At 50.5% G+C, this 17,069-nt stretch overlaps 2 protein-coding genes across 2 annotated transcripts; one reads left to right on the top strand and one right to left on the bottom strand.

The window, feature by feature from the left end:
• Positions 1-273: 273 nt before the first annotated feature.
• Positions 274-1,010, bottom strand: LOC127321269 (uncharacterized). The gene has a single exon (XM_051350302.2). The coding sequence runs from the start codon at positions 864-866 to the stop codon at positions 378-380; it is 489 nt and encodes a 162-aa protein (XP_051206262.1). The 5' UTR covers positions 867-1,010; the 3' UTR covers positions 274-377.
• Positions 1,011-15,622: 14,612 nt separating this feature from the next.
• LOC127321275 (uncharacterized) lies at positions 15,623-16,427 on the top strand. Its single transcript, XM_051350308.2, has one exon. The coding sequence runs from the start codon at positions 15,765-15,767 to the stop codon at positions 16,260-16,262; it is 498 nt and encodes a 165-aa protein (XP_051206268.1). The 5' UTR covers positions 15,623-15,764; the 3' UTR covers positions 16,263-16,427.
• Positions 16,428-17,069: the final 642 nt, after the last annotated feature.

Genomic DNA, 17,069 nt, shown 5'->3' on the forward strand with positions numbered 1-17,069 from the left:
GCTGAATTTTGGTACAATTTGGGTTGCAGTAGTCCACCTTAGGCCTTAGCTAAATCTAGGTTTTTGTTTTGCGTGTTCGTAAATTTTGCGTCTAAAATCACATAGACTCAGATAGATGAACTCGGATGTGATCATTATAAAAATTCATGCGATTTAGTTTTTTGAATTTCTCAATTCCAATTGAGCCTGTATTCGCGTTTTCTGTAACTGTATTCGCGGTTTTACAATTCCAAATTTAGCATATCTGCTGGAGTTCCTGTTAGATCCTTGTAGTACGTGATAATTTGTTTATTCAAAACAGATCATATCAATTAAGCAAAGCAAATAATACTCCAGCTTGAGAACACTCCAAACTTCGTATGTCGATCGCCTTCTTATTACTTGGCCACGGCGGCCTGGCCGTCAGCCACTGCGGCGGCGGGCGCCTTGGCGTTGCCGTCGTCCTCCTTCCCGAATGCTGAGACGGGGAAGGTCCTGCCGAGCCCCGTGGGGGTCTTGAAGGTGATCTTGGTAGGGTCGTCCTTGTCGATGTACATGTCACAGAGCGTGATCCAGATGAGCATCTCCTTGCTCTTGACGCCCGTCATGCGCTTCATCTTGCGGTCCTCAACGACGGCCGTCACCTCGGCGGCGTAGGAGACCTGGCGGCCGATCTGCTTGAAGGTGTGCGTGAGCGCCTTCTTCTGGCGCAGCCACACGAAGCCGGTGGCGCGGTTGTAGCCCACCTCCTCGATGTCGGCGAGCGGGAGCAGGCCCAGCGGCATGTTGGTCTCCGCCAGCAGCTCCACCGCCTTCTCCGCGCACAGCGCCGCGCCGTGGTACACCTCGGCGCCCTCCCGGTTCTTCTCGATCGCCTGGGAGCTCATCTCGACGGATTGGCTGATTGATCTCTCGAAGTAAACTCAGATTCAACGATGGTTTGCTGGGGCTGGTTTGGTCTTTGCGGGATCTGGTTGCTGCTGTTGTGGGATTTGCGGGGTGGGGAAGGAGAGGGTTTTATAGGGGGAAGGAAGCTTTTCCGTTCCGGGGAGGGATACGGTGGCCGAGCTGGGGAGGAAGACGGTTGGGGGTGGCGGATTTAAGGCGACGGTTTATTGATGCGTTGGTCGCGGGTGGAGGTTGGGTCTTCTTGGGCCCGCCTTTGGTCTCGGTCTCCGGCGAGCCGACGTACGATGACGCGGCGGCGTGGGAGAAAATAGGACCTAAGGCCATCTCCAACCGGCTGACCCAAACGGACGCGCTGGGCCGTCCGTTTTGGGCCGTTTGGGTGGCCAAGCGGACACCCGGACAGCGGCCCGCGTCCGCGTGTTCGTTTGGGTCGCGCGCTGCGCCCACCGCGGACGCGCATTTGTAATAAAATAAAACAAAAATGAAAATAAAAAGGAAAACAACAAAACATAAATTTAAATTAGTTGGTCATTAAACTTAGCCCTATTTTGGGCAAATTTTACACAAAAGAAAGCCCTATATGGCTTTAAACTAAATAAAAACCCTAGCCAGGGTTTGCGAGCACGCGGTGGCCGCCGGCAGTACTACCCCTAGTAGTACTCGTCGTCGTCGGCGTCGATGACGACGACGCCCCCCGCCGGCGACGCGCTGTTCCGGCTCGAAACGCCAGAGGGCACCGGGGACTCCGGCCAGGGCGACCACTTCGCCCTTTCCGCGCGGACTCACCGCGGAGCTGCTCCTCCGCTGCGGCCTGCAGCTCCGCCTGTAGCCGGAGCGTGGCCGAGCGCTCCTCCTCCGCCGGGCGCGCGCGGCCCGGCGCTCCTCCTCCTCCCGGAGCGCCGCCCGACGCGTTGCCTCCTCCCCGACGGCGCGCCGGCTCGAGGAAGGCCCACGCCTCCGCACAGGCGTCCTCCTGGGCCTTCCTGGCCGCCTCCTCCAGCGCGGAGGCGCGCAACGTCTCGGCGAGGTGCGGCCATTTGGCCAGCTCGTCGAGATCGCTCGCTCGCGGGACGCCGCGAGCGCCGCCTGCAGCTCCGGGTCGTCCTCCTCCGCCCGGGCACGGGGCTGGTGCGGGGCCTGGGGTGCTCGCCGATGTAGAGGCCGCCGGGGCGGCGGCCAGCCCGCCTTGCGGTGCGCATGGCTGCGCACGAGGCCGCGCCGTCGCGGAGGTGAAGCACGTGTGCCGGTGCGCATCGTGCTCCACCTCGAACCACAAGTCCCGGTTGGGACTTGCGTCGCCGTAAGCGGGGTCCTGCGGAGGTCCGCCGGCAGCGCGCGCGGCGCCTCCGGATCTCCGCGACGCGGGCGCGGCCGGAGACCGGGATGGGCGGCACCGGAACCCGATGCGGGCTTAGGTGCCGGCCGTGGGGAGGTGCACGTCCCCCACGGCATTGGGACGCCGGCGTCCCGAACATCCGCGCCACCGCTACGGTGACGTAGATCCGGTCGCGTCTGGCGTCGCCGGCGGGCCCATGGCGAACGTCGCCGGCGCGACTTGCCGGCTGCTGCCGGCCTCGTGGTCGTTGGCGGATGGCTCGAACTCGCGCTTCGGGGCCATGGCGGCGCGGAAGCTTCGAGCTCGCGGGTGCGGCCGGAGTGGATAGTGGGGACTGGATAGGGACAGTCCCCCTCCCCAGTCCACATTTAATAGAACTGGGGCCCCGACAGGTGGGCCAGCCACGCGGACGAGGCGGACACGCGAGGACGCCGCGTGCCATCCGCGGCCACGCAAACCCGGCCCAGATTTGGGCCGGGTTTGCGTCGTTCCGGACTCCGCGGCCGTCCGCTTATGCGGTGCGTCCCCGCGTTGGGCCGCGTTTTTGTCCGGCTCGACCCAAACGGACGCGCGGGCGCGGTTTGGGTCGCGAGGTTGGAGATGCCCTAACACCACATGTTGGTGACTTTTTTGCAAGGAACCACAACATGTGTTTGTTTTTGCATAGAACAACATTTTTTTTTGAAACTTTTCCACCATATATTAGGTCAGCAAGCCCGCCTCATTAAAACCCTGCCAGTCCCTTTCGGTACCCAGGTTAGGGAAAGAGTGCGTCTGAAAACTTGCCCCCTTTAAACCTCCACAATAGTTACATCGTTTATTACAAAGGGTAAAAGAAAAGAGGGGTGATCACCCTCCCAAATGAAGTTCTCCTTTGTTTGATACACATATTTCGCCAGTTGATGCGCCACTACATTAGCCTCCCTTAAGCAGTGTTGGAAAGCAACCCCATTCATTGTACTAGCATTCATGAAACTCTCAGCTAAGATTGCTGCATGCGGAGTCCAAACTTCAATTTTCCTGTTACAAGCTTGGATGAGCTCTAGTGAGTCTGATTCGATTAGAACTGAGGAAACGCCTAATCCCTGCAGGAACTGAAGACCCCTCAGTAGAGCTAGCGCCTCCGCTGCCGCTGCATCTAGAACATGATCAATCAGGCTGGCCATCCCCGCCTCAACTTCACCACGATCATTACGCAGAACAGCTCCCACAGCACCGCTACCATCCACATAAAATGCCGCATCAATGTTGAGTTTCAATTTTCCCGCTGGAGGTTTTGACCACACAATCTTCTTAGGTCGAGCTGCACTTTTTTGCCCCGCTTCAAAGTTTGTTGTTAAAGCATGGATAGCAAAGGCAGTTCTATTTGGTGGCGCCACAGAACCATCATGTACCACCTCCCTGCGCTGCCACCATATATACCAACACGCCACAGCAATAGACTCATGCAAACTTATCGAATTTAAAACTGGTGATGTACCTTGTTTGCTTCGTAGAATATTCTCCAAAATTACTGAACCTGATCGGTCCATAGAAGCAGCTTGATCGATATACTCCCGCAGTCCCAGTTCTTTCCAAACTTTCCTGGCTCGGACACACGAGAACAGCAAATGACGGACGTCTTCCGCCCCTTGTTCACAGATCGGACACTGAGAGTTGACCTTGACATGTCTAGACGCTAACACAGCCATCCCTGGAACAGCACCGTGTAATGCCTTCCACATAAAGATTTTAATCTTGCTTGGAACTTTTAATTTCCACACAAACTCCCACACCGGATTAATATTCGAATTACCTTGGCCGTCCCTTCTTCTCGTCTTTGTGCCAAACTGATGCTCCCACTCCGCATAGTAGGCCGAACGAACCGAGAAATTGTTTGTCTTTGTTAAATGCCAAGCCACAAAATCCTCTGACAAGTGATCACTAAGAGGAATTCTGAGAATACTTTCCACGTCAACTGGTAAGAAATTCTCCCGCAGTAAATTTAAATCCCATGAATTTGTAATCGGATCAATAAGGTCTTGAACTGTTTTCAGCAGAATATGCCTCCGCTGTGTAAATACCTTCTTTGTAGGGCTATTTGGAAGCCAATGGTCTTTCCAGGTATTCACTTGGCTCCCCGATCCAATTCTCCAAATGTGACCACGTTTGAAAGTTTGTAAGCCCGCAATAATGCTCTGCCATGTGAAGGAAGAATTACTCTTTGGGCCTGCCATTAACAGATTGCCGTGTGGATAATACTTTGCCCTAAGAACCTGGGCACATAAGCTCTCTGGGTTCGAAATTAACCTCCAACATTGCTTTGCAAGCATTGCTAAGTTAAAAGAGTGGAGATCCCGGAATCCCATACCTCCAATATTCTTTGGGATACACATCCTCCACCACGCAAACCAATGCATCTTCTTCTTCTCCTCCGTATCACCCCACCAAAAACTTGACATGGCATCGTTAATCTCTTTACAAAGCTGCTTTGGTAATTTGAAAACGCCCGTAGCAAAAACCGGGATAGATTGTATGATCGCTTTTAATAAGACTTCTTTCCCACAAAGAGATAAGAATTTTTCCTTCCAACCTTTTAACCTCTCAATTATTCTTTCAAGGAGATACATAAAGCTGTCCGTCCGGTCAAGACCAACCATAGCCGGCAGCCCCAAATATTTATCCGAGATCGCCTCCGTCATAATATTCATTGCTTCACAGATTTCAGCTTTGTCCTCCACCTTCACGCATGGGCTGAAGAACACACTACACTTTGCCTCGCTGACCATCTGACCCGAGCTTGCGCAATATTCCTGTAAAACTCTTCTCAATGAGGTTGCATTAGTTACATTCGCTTTCATAAGTATAAGGGAGTCATCAGCAAAGAGTAAATGGGAAACTGATGGTGCATTTCTGCACACCCGAACACCTTCAATACCACGAACCTCCTCTTCATGAGCTAGAGCACTAGACAAGCCTTCTGCACAAATCAGAAACAAATAGGGCGAGATAGGATCCCCCTGTCGGAGACCCCTCATCAGAATAAAACCCTCAGTCTCTTGATCATTATATCTAACTTTGTACTTTACTGAAGTTACACACGCCATCAACAACTCCACAAAAACATCTCGAAAACCAAGTCTCTTCAACATCTGATCTAGAAATCTCCACTCCACCCTATCATACGCTTTATGCATATCCAACTTAACCGCACAGAAACCTTCCTTCCCCTTTTTTTATTTTTAATGGTATGCATGCTCTCATAAGCTAACAAAATATTATCTGTAATTAACCTTCCAGGAACAAAAGCACTTTGTACTTGAGAGATCACCTCGTCTAAAATAACTTTCAATCTAGATGCAATCATTTTAGATATAACCTTATATAAAACATTGCAAAGGCTTATAGGCCTATATTGGGAAATTGTCTCAGGAGTTTGTACCTTTGGGATTAGGACTATTACCGTATCATTCCATCCCCTTGGAATCTCCTTCTTCCCAATCACATCAAGTACCTCCTTGGATAGAACATCACCAAGAATACCCCAACACTTCTTAAAAAAGAGCGCATGTAACCCATCTGTTCCCGGAGCTTTCATATCTCCAATCGCAAAAAGAGCACGTTTCACATCCTCATGCGTTAAGGGTTTACACAACTCATCATTCATCGCTGCTGTCACCCGTGGGGTCACTTTATCAATCAGATTTGGGTCCGGCTCTGGCACCTCCGTAGTAAACAGCCCAGCAAAGAAACCCGTAACCAACGGATTTAGTTCAGATTCTCCCTCTTTCCAACTACCATCATCCGCCTTCAGCCGCTTAATTCGATTCCTCTGGTGGCAAGCACTTGCGAAATTATGGAAGTACCCTGTATTTCTGTCGCCATGTTGTAGCCAATTAACACGACTACGCTGAGCCCAATGGACCTCTTCCTGTTCTAGCAATTTTTCAATTTCAGTTGTGAGCTCCTTCTCTCTAGCAATATTCGCATCAGATAACTCCTTCCTAAGCACACTTTCCAATTCCCTCTTTACAGATTTGATCTTTCGAACAGGACCTTTTAGCACAGCCCTATCCCACTGGTGCAAGGAATCATGGACCTGAGCTAGCCTTCCCGCCAGCCCATTGTTGTGAACTATGAAATTAGAAGCTTCCCAGGCTCCTTCCACCACACATAGAAAATCGGCCTCTTTCAACCATCTTGCCTCAAACCGCAGGAAAGAACGCCCATGCGGCTGGTGAATAGGCTCATTACCAAAAGATAGTAGAATCGGTCTGTGATCCGACCTACCATAATCCAGGTTCTGAATCAATGCATCTGGAAATTTATTTCTCCACGCATCACTTGCTAGGCCACGATCAAGACGCTCTCGGATCCCACCTCTGTGCCAAGTAAATTTGTCCCCCGAGTAGCCAAGATCAGACAGGCCACACTCCGAGATGACATCGCGAAACGCCTCCATAAACTGAACTGGTCTAGCATTGCCTCCCTCTTTCTCAAAAGGATACAGGCTCATTCATGTCTCCCATAAGCAGCCAGGGCATTGTGTTTACTGCCTTCAGTTCTCTAACTCGATCCCAGGATAAATGTTTTTCAGACCATCGCGGCTCCCCATAGAAGCCTGTAAACCGCCAGATATTTTCCTGACCACATCCGATAAAGACATCTATATAGTTATTTGTCTTATATCGTAGTGACAGCACCACCTCCTTCTTCCAAAGTAACAACAGACCCCCTTTTCTACCATCACTCTTCACAACTTCCTTGTAATCCATCATCAACCTTTTCCTCAAACACTCAGCCGGAAATTCATCAAGATGTGTCTCCATTAAAAAGATCACATCTGGGTCATGACGCTTGTGTATATCTACCAGCGCCGTGATCGCCGTAGCCTTTTGAAGGCCATGGCCGTTATAGCTTAATAGTTTCATTGCTCCCGGTCGGACTCCATGTCGAAGTCCGCCGATCCTGTTTTTTGTTGTTCAGAACTGTCACCTCCACCATTCCTCTTAGGTCTCTTCTTCTCCTGAACTATCGAGGGAGAAGCCGACAGAATATTTTGCTTATCTTGAATACAGTGAGACAGATCACCAACCACCGTTTCTTTTCCACTCTTCACATTAATAAGATCAGTCTTTGTTGCTCCTTCAATTGCCAACATCTTTGCATAGAACAACATATTTTGCTGTAATCACTTGCATAAAGCACATAGCCAATCATTAAAAGCTTTAATAGCCATTTAACCAGCATAGCCCGTTGTCGCGAAGCCTAATGTGGTATTTTCTCTCCTTATTCAACCGAACTAGTATACCAGGAGGAGGTAGCCAACCTCACCAAGTCCCCAGCGACCCGAAGACTCGCACACATGTCGAGCTGATAGAGAGCTCGCGGATAGCCTGTCGTGTTGTACGTGGCGATGGTGAATGGTCCTTAGGCGCGTCACCCGTGGCGGGAGTGAGCTTGTCATGCTGTCGCGCGGGGTGTCTCAGATGTGATGTGTTTTCCTTGACTCACCCATCCCTATCAGAGAGCTCACCATCCTCAGGTCGTCGCTGCTCAAGCACGGCAAGCACCACAAGGCAAGGCAGCACCGGCTGGTGAGGCGGACATGTGGTGCTTCGACTGCTCAAGATGTCATCTCATATTCCTACCGCGACCTAGACAGGAAGAAGCCCGTTTGACAGCATGACATGGTTTGGCGCGCTATATTGCATGTGACCGGACATGGTCTCTCGTTTGTCGAGTTCGTGGGGGAGGGGGGTGAGCAGCTACTCCACCACCGTGGACGAGCAGCCACTACACATGAAGGTGGCACGGCAGTAGAGCACCAGGACACCGACCATGGATTCCCCCGGCCCCGATGTCGGTCTCATCCCCACCGTTGGCGCGGCACCTCACGTGCTGATGTTGCCGATCACCGGGGGCCGTGGTGAAGGGTGGCCGCCTCCGCTTCGTATATGGAGGAACCAGTCCGAACATACCAGTTCAGCCGACAATGAAGATTAATTGTCAATTAAAGCTTTCAATAATGGGTTATGTGTTTTGCGCAAGTGATTACAACAAAATGTGGTGTTCTCTGCAAAAACAAACCCATGTTGTAGTTCTATGCAAAAATGTCACCAACATGTGGTGCTACACTAGTAGAAACAAGGGCTTTTATCCTGTCCTCGAAAGTGCTTTTGCACCGGATTTGGCACGAACCGGTGCTAAAGGGGTCATTAGCACCGGTTCGTGCGGTCTGCACGTCCAGGGGGCATTAGCACCGGTTCGTGCGGGACATTTTGCACCGGTTCGTATTACGAACCGGTGCAAAAGGGTTGGCGTCAGCCACGAACTCTTTTGCACCGGTTCGTAACACGAACCGGTGCAAAAGGTTTTTCTGCTCCCCACGCACCTCCACCCCCCCGTGGATCGCCTTTTTTAACACTGTAAAATAGAAAAGAAAATGATAGATTATTCAAAAAATAAAATCTTTTGAGATTCATGTATGTTATGCAACCTACTATTAGGGAAAATTAACAAATTTGAATTTTCACATTAATTGCAAAAAATGTTTGAAAAATGGTAAAACCGCATTAATTTTTGCATCGGACGTCGAAAAAAAACGTATAATATATCAAAATCATCGTGGGAAAAAATTACATCCGAATTCACCGGGGTTTACCCGGTTAGCTAATTTTTAGATTTTGAAAATTCCAAATGAAAATATGAAAGCAGGAAGATTTTAGTTTTTTCCAGAAATTTAGGATTTTTTTTATTTTTTAAAATTAAAATTAATAATTGCATCCTGCATAAAGATTGCTATTACTTTTAGCAAATTATAAGATTTTCAAATTTTTAGGTTTTTAGGTTTGGCAAAAAAAAATTAAAAATTAAAAAATTAAAAATAATTAAAAATAATACAAATTATAAAGTTAATGTTTATTTATTTATTCAAGATTATTATTACAACATTACTTTGGTTTATTAAAATAATTATTTGAAATTCGAACAATAAAGAAATATGACATCGATCGACATGTTAAAAGGATTGATATGATACTACTATCACATACATGCGCGCGAAGCACTTGGATGCGGGATGGAAAGGAACTTGGAAGTTAAGCGTGCTAGTGGTAGAGTAGTGGGAGGATGGGTGACCGAGCGGGAAGTTTGAGCACGAGTAAGTAATTGGACTAGAGATAAGGTTGTTAGAGAGTAAACTTGTGAAATAACTAAAATATTAGAAATTCTGAAAAAAGAAAAAAAATGGAGTAGAAAATAATTCGAAAAAAGTGTTTTTCTGCCGCGGCAGCGTTTTGGAACGTTTTTCTGCCGCGGCAGTTCGTATTACGAACCGGTGCTAAAGGTCCTCCCGCTCGGACGCCCTTGAGCCGCCACGTGGTGCACCCTTTAGCACCGGTTCGTAACTGAACCGGTGCAAAAGGGTTTTGCACCGGATTGTTTGCACCGGTTGGGCATCCGGTGCATATAGCCCTTACCAACCGGTGCAAAAGGCCCGTTTTCCACTAGTGCTATCTGCTATTTCCTCGCGGCGTTGCGGTGGATGGGTTGCGCGATGTGTCCAGTCGTGTCGTGCAGGTTACGGTCGCTTTCCGGGCGTTTAATAACCGGGATTAACTGTGATAACCGTGCCAGCCTATTGAAAGTTTGAAGGGACTACCATGGATACGGGCGGGGACGGGGACGTACGGGGTTAACTGTGTTAACCATGTCACCGTGGTAGGAGATTAGGGAGTTGGTTCGACCACCCAATTTGGTCGATTTTCTCTGTATTTATTTTTAGATCAATGGCTAAAAGGTTTGACGATTAAATTAATAACGCCCTCAACGTCGATAAAATACAACGTGTTGAACGCAGCTACAAGACACATCCACACACACGAACTACCAACACGGTTACACCCAGAAGCGCGAACAACAGTCACGCCTCTTACAAGGACTACGCAACAGTGTTGGGCCGGAGCTCACCCAAAAATGAGCTAACGAACACGCACGTTGTCAACAGAACTCTCCATCGCAGGCAATGCCAACCAGCGGGCCGGCCACCAACAGGCATCGACCACCGCCATTGACAAACCAACAAGCAGCACCAGGGTAGCTCAACGAAGAAGCAGAGTATGACGCAAGCCTTGCCGAAGGACAACAAGCAAAGAGCGAACGCCGCATAACGCACCTCCGCCACACCACCACCGGAGAGCTGCATGTTGTGAGCTCCAAGATAGTGTCTTCAAGAAGATTACAACACCAGAATGCCGCCACCGCCTGATCCGAGGATCTTGGGTTTTCACCTGGAGCACGAAGGAGGACAGAGAGAACCGCAACGACGCCTTCAAGAAGGAGACGACGTCCACAGACGACGACGCAACGGCCCAAGGATTGGGGGAGGGTTTCCCCTCGGCTTGGCCTCCAAAACAAGGAACATGACACCGCCAAGACGACCCATGCACCCCCGCCACAACACACTGCTCGCCGAACACCACGCCGCCCTCACAACCGTGGCACCGGCCAGCACCTGAGCCACTGGTGCGCCCATACACCAGAAAGCTCCCACCTTCTAGGGCCGCCGCCCCGATGTCCAAACACAAAGCGTTGCCAAGCTGAAGAGCACCATGAGGGCTTCGGATCTGCGAGCACCCGCCGGCCATCGGCTCAACGCCACCCTGACGAAGAGGACACGACCAACCATATCGACACTCCGCAACACGCACGCCCGCCAGAACCACCAGATCTAGGGGGCGGAGAGGAGTGAGCGCGACAGGGGGGCCGAGCCCCCTGGGCCAATGCGGCAAAACCGTGGACTTGCTGCCCGCCCCGCTCCTAGGGGCCCTCGCCATCGTCGGCCATCTGAGCTGCAGAGGCTGAGCCGGCCCTCCTGGCGTGATTCCAGTCACCACCAGCCAGAGCACCTGAGCTCGCGCCGCTCAAAGTCACTGCAATTTTGGGGGGAGCCACTGCCGTCACGAGCACGCCCGACACGCGAAGCTGCCACGCCCAACGCCCAGCGCCGCGCCCCCACCGGAAGCCGCAGCCCGCGCCGCTACCACTGCATGAGGAGGAGAAGGCACCCGCCACCTCCAACGCCGCCAAGCTTTGCCCGGTTGCGCCCCTTTGGCGGCGGCGAAGGAGGAGGGGGAGGGGAGTAAGGGGCCGATGGCGCGCAGGTTAGATTTTTGCCCTGCCGCTCGCGAGAGCGGGCAGGACGAAACGGTCTCCCTTTTCTCTGTATTCATGTTTATATGTTGGTTGATTACTCTAATAGCCGCATGATTGTGTACGTAGTCTTGGCATCACCGGTTAAATTAAAATTATGATAACATCTCTTGGTAATATTTTTCTACAGCTTTCATAGAAAAAGTATAAAATTATGTTTTGGAAGAAGAACGAGTTGAAAGATTTTGAAGATTTGCTAGTCCTTTTAGACTTTATTTTGTAACTGCTAAAGGCCGCTTATGTACATCTAGCATTTTCTTTTCCTACTTTAAATAATAAATATATATATATATATATATATATATATATATATATATATACCTTGGAGGCTACTCATAGTGGGGAGTAACATAAAGTGGTGTTATGCATAAATTACTTGTCTATGTTATTACCTTCATAGTGGAAAGTAACTCAGAGATGGTATCATGCAAAGTCTCATTTATTAATTTGTATACTCATTTTATCTTGGGATGTGTCATGTTATGGTAACATACCTAGTTACCACCTCCCTCTGTTCTTTCATTTATTATTATGCCATGTCGCTAAAATACCTTAAAGTGTGTGATATTACTAGCCCATTTAAGAGCAAGAACAATAGTGTAGCCGGCGGCCGGCTATAACAATTTGCCACATCATCTATAGTCAATTTATAGCTAACATGTACAATAGTAAGCTATGAAAGTGTAATATTTTTACAATACATGACTCACCTTTTAGTCTCACATAGTGCCTAGGAGCACGTGCTAGAGCTGACTATTAGATAAGAGCTCACTTTCCTTCTCTCTCCTAATCTCTCTCCTCCAACTAAGCAAATTTATAATATTTTATTTTTTATAGCCAGTTGACCGTATCTTATTATACTTGCTCTAATAGTGGGCCTGATGTTACTAGCTCTCCAACTACACCAACAACATCAGGCTGGCTTCGGAAATTAAGTGAGCAACGAACACGCGTCTGCGGCTCCAATCGTTTGGTGGTCTAAGAATCACGATTAATATTCGTTATATTGAATATATGAACTTATGAAATAGATACGGGTCTTTCCGGAAAACTGTAAACGCCCAGGAAATGTGCAACACATGCTGACTTTGTCTATGGGCAAGACCCCTCAACACGAAGAAACTACATAATCACTAAAAAATGTACTGTCATCTCGAATCCTTACTACCGAGGCAAGAGCCCCAGTTCGGTAGGATAGGATGCCGAACAGCGTGGACAATATCTTGACTTGACGCCTCGACGAAAAGGCGCGTGGATATGGTACACATAGCGATCCAGCGAATGGAATTAGGTTCTTGTCACGTGTTAGCAAGCGACTGGACCTGTCACGTGTCCTATTTGGACACCCTGTCCACCACAGCTACCCTGAGTTAATGTGCATTTTGTTTCGTCAACTAGTGTGATGATGATGCTGGAGAGAGTAGCGTTCAACCGTCAACAAATCGACGCGTAACATGCATGATGGCTGTGCGTACGCTCTTCTGGTCAGTACTGTAGCGCTTGATTGGGTGTGGTCGATGGGCGCACCAGAACAACTTTTTTATTTAGAGCAATTCCAATAGTACAGCCAACTGCCGGCTATAACAAGATACCATGTTATTTATAGTCATCATATAGCTAACATGTACAATAGTTGACTATACTAATGAAGTACTTTACTAACATATGGCCCACATTTCACTCTCACAAAGTGTCTAGGAGCACGTGCAAGAGCTGGCTATTGCATAGTAGCCCACCTCCCTTCTCTCTCATCTTCTCTCTCTTCCAACTCATCTAAAATATATTATTTAATGTCTTATAGTCAGCTGACTGGACTCTATTGTACTTGGCATGTTTGGTTCCCAGCCACAGTTTGTCAAGCCTAACTTTTGCAAGTGTGGCAGCCACAAAAGTGTGGCTAGGATTTTGGAAGCCACAAAGTGTGGCAAAAGTTGGCAAAAAATTCACTCTATGACAAGTGGTTTATATGATTAGTGAAATGTGGCAGCTCTAAAGTGTGGCAAGAACCAAACACATGCCAAATTGCCAAACTTTGGCTTGGCAAAGTGTGGCTAGGAACCAAACAGGCCCTTAGTCTTTGTAAGTGTGTCCTCCAAAAAGTTAAGTCGTCGCGAGATTCCAAAGTTTGCACGAATATTAAAATGCACTTATGCGTGAAATATTACAAACATATTTAACTCACAAAATTCACCACAAACTAAAAGGACAGCCAAACAATAACCCCATACAGCACCCCTCTAGATAATCCTACTTCCCCTTTCCCGTCCCGTCCGCCTTCGCCTTCGTCTCTTGAGAGTCGTCCCTAAAATCAGCAAATGGACACATTATGTCCTTTGTTGTTCGTGATGTCTAAATTGGATGCTCAATAGAAAACCGTAAATGGACTATGCGGCCGATTTTGTTCGTTTACCTCGCCATTTTGAGCCTAAATTTGGGTTAGCTTTGCCGTGGCCGCGGATAGCACATGCGTCCGTCGCATCCCCTCGATAAATCGTCGGGCCTATGCTTCAGTGACGAGGAAGTCAAGGAGACGACGGGTCCATGTGTTCCTGGTCGCCACCTCGTAGTCCACTACCGCTGGAAGCTTCCCAAACCCTAGCGCGCTCGAAGCCCTCTGCCATGGCGAAGGTAGGCGGTAGGTGGTTCCACCCCGGTCGCTACTACCACGAGGTGACCGGGGCGGGCGGCCGCGGCAATGGCGGCTGCATGCTCTTCCGCGCACAAGCACCCATGGCGGAGCGGCCACCTCGCCCACCACATTCAAAGCGGCGCTTGTACATTAAGGTGGAGATGGTCCGCTAGTACGCCGAAGCAGGCGTGCCCTTTTCCGTGGCCAGATGTCAACCTCCCTCATGGGTGGCATCTGAACTAGGCGAGGGTGCCCGTCCCCACCATCCCCACCGACGGCCTAGATCACCTTCCAAAGATCCTACCCGTATGGCCTTCCCGGTGCCGGTTCTGTTGCGGGACCCGGCATACGCCATGGACTCGCCACTTTGGGAGTGTTGGTTTGAGGACAAGCATGATGCTCAGCGCCAGAGCACCGAGGTACAACTGGAAGGCTTCGAGGACGACGACGTTGAGTACGAGTCGCAGAAGGCACATGAGCAGCTAGTGCTGGCGCCCCGGATGCCTCCGCATAGGGCGTCTCGGGTAGCTCCGATTAAGGTGGAGGACGAGGCGGCAAGGAGTGGCCAGGATACGTCTATCCCACCCCACGACCAGGCTACATGGACTGGTCGCAGTACCGGTGGCGCCTATAAAACCTATGTCGAGCCGCTGCCGTGGCTACTGCCATTTCCGCACGAGCCCTTTTTCCAAGGCACCGACGAGGACCCGCCGAAGGACGAGGACCTCGACTACGAGACGGTACAGGGCGCAAAGCTCACAGACGAGGCGGCCATAGTGTGTGCCATCAAGCTCTGCAGGAAGGAGGATCTCTCAAGTGGGATGACCTCCATGAGGTCATCAAACTCTTGCAGTAGCAAGTCTCGGCGGCGCCGGCGCCGCCAGCACCAAAATGGCTACCGCCCTGGTAACCAACGTGCGGCCACCGCTCCAATTCTTCATTGACCTCGGCGAGGAGGACTAGAAGATGCCGACTTGCACGCCATTATCCATTTTTTTTTCCCTATAAAACCGTGGACTTTGAGCCCTATAATACGTAAATTATGTTTGTGTTTTGTTTTAGTTGATTTTTTTACGGTTTGTGGCTATTGAGGCTGCTGGCAACCACGAAAGAACGTGGATTCTTCTGTATCCACAGACCACAACAAATAGACCAAAATCGACGTCCGGTAAGTGGTACCCCGTGGGCTAACCTGCACGATTTGACACATCACGCAAACCACCCACCTGCAACGGGAGGTCCTATTCCCCGCTCTTAGCGGGAGCGAGGGAGGCGCCGCTGAAGCGGTTGGCTACTAGGCTAGGCACATGTTCGCCCGAAGAACCTTTCTGTCATAGGATCTCAAAGGAATCCGAACGACACACCCCTCCGGTTTTTCACTTCCTGCCTTTTTGTTTCTTTTCTATTTTTATTCGAAAAATTCAAAAATTTGAACAAATTCAAAATTCGAACAAAAGCAAAATTCAAAACTGGCCGGAGACCTGGGACCGAGGCGGGCCTAGGAAGACCCAACCGCCACGAATAATAAACCCTCGCCTTAAATCCCCATCCTCCTAGCTCGGCGATGGCACGGAATCCATCCCCGGAACGAAAAGCTTGCCCCCTATAAAATCCTCTCCTCCCCTCTCCTCAATCCCACAGCAGCAACCAGATCCCCCAAGAGTCCAAGACCAAAACAAGCCCCAGCAAACACGCCCCAGCAATCTCCGTCGAGCCGAGATGGGTTCCCAGGCGATCGAGAAGAACAGGGAGGGCGCGGAGGTGTTCCACGGCGCGGCGCTGTGCGCGGAGAAGGCGGTGGAGCTGCTGGCGGAGACCAACATGCCGCTGGGCCTCCTCCCGCTGGCCGACATTGAGGAGGTGGGCTACAACCGCGCCACCGGCTTCGTGTGGCTGCGCCAGAAGAAGGCCCTCACGCACACCTTCAAGCAGATCGGCCGCCAGGTCTCGTACGCCGCCGAGGTCACCGCCGTCGTCGAGGACAGGAAGATGAAGCGCATGACCGGGGTCAAGAGCAAGGAGATCCTCATCTGGGTCACGCTTTGCGACATGTACATCGACAAGGACGACCCATCCAAGATCACCTTCAAGACCCCCACGGGACTCGGCAGGACCTTCCCCGTCTCCGCCTTCCGGAAAGACGACGACGGTAAGGCCAAGGCGCCTGCAGCCGCCACGGCCGCAGCGGCTGACGGCGAAGCCGCCGTGGCCAAGTAAAAAGAGACGCGGCCACCATACCTCATACCATACCAAGTTGAAGAATTCTCAAGCCAATCATTATACTGTACTTTGCTTAAATCTTCACGCAGATTTGCGGATACACATGTTGCCGTACACGATCGAAAAGAAAGGAATACATAGCCACCGTTTCAATTTCCTACATTATCTGATTAGACAAGAGAAACTGATCCAGTTTAAAGAATCCCAGATTTAACCCATACAAACTATACATTATTCGATTTAAATAAATGGATTGAAAAATACACAAGCGAGAAGGCCGGTGTTCACATCTACCCGACGCAACAAACACACGCCACTAGCTCATGGGCCACACCCTACCGCAACGCTGGACGACCCAATTGTCGCGCAACCCTCGTTACCCAGTCGGCCACCCACACATCTCGAGTGCCACACTAGATCGGAGCACCTGCCTCGATGTAGCAGCTAGATTGACCATCACATTACCTCAAGTAGAACATGTTGAGTTGATGATCTCGTCGTCCACGCAACACCAGAACTAGAGAAACACCCACAACCATGCAGAGCGACGCCCCCCCCCCCCCCCCCCCCCCCCCTCATAGGGCAATTGGTACATAGAAGATTAAGGCCGCCACCACTTACCACCCCCGGTCGAAGCCACCTTTCGGGGTTGCTACATAGGTCGTGGCCAAGCCACTGCCGCTGCTTCGGGGTTGCCGCCCTGACATCATCTCCCACTTCTGGAGCACGCCGGTCGAGGGAGGAGGTACCCCTCAACCCACTACTCTCGCCTGAGCCTCCGTCCTTCCTAGGGACCCTCACACC

Source organism: Lolium perenne, chromosome 3 (assembly GCF_019359855.2).
Source record: "Lolium perenne isolate Kyuss_39 chromosome 3, Kyuss_2.0, whole genome shotgun sequence".
Lineage (NCBI taxonomy): Eukaryota > Viridiplantae > Streptophyta > Magnoliopsida > Poales > Poaceae > Lolium > Lolium perenne.

Excerpts from the sequence above, each read along its gene's own strand:
- LOC127321269 (XM_051350302.2), bottom strand. The coding sequence starts at position 866 with ATGAGCTCCCAGGCGATCGAGAAGAACCGGGAGGGCGCCGAGGTGTAC.
- LOC127321275 (XM_051350308.2), top strand. The coding sequence starts at position 15,765 with ATGGGTTCCCAGGCGATCGAGAAGAACAGGGAGGGCGCGGAGGTGTTC.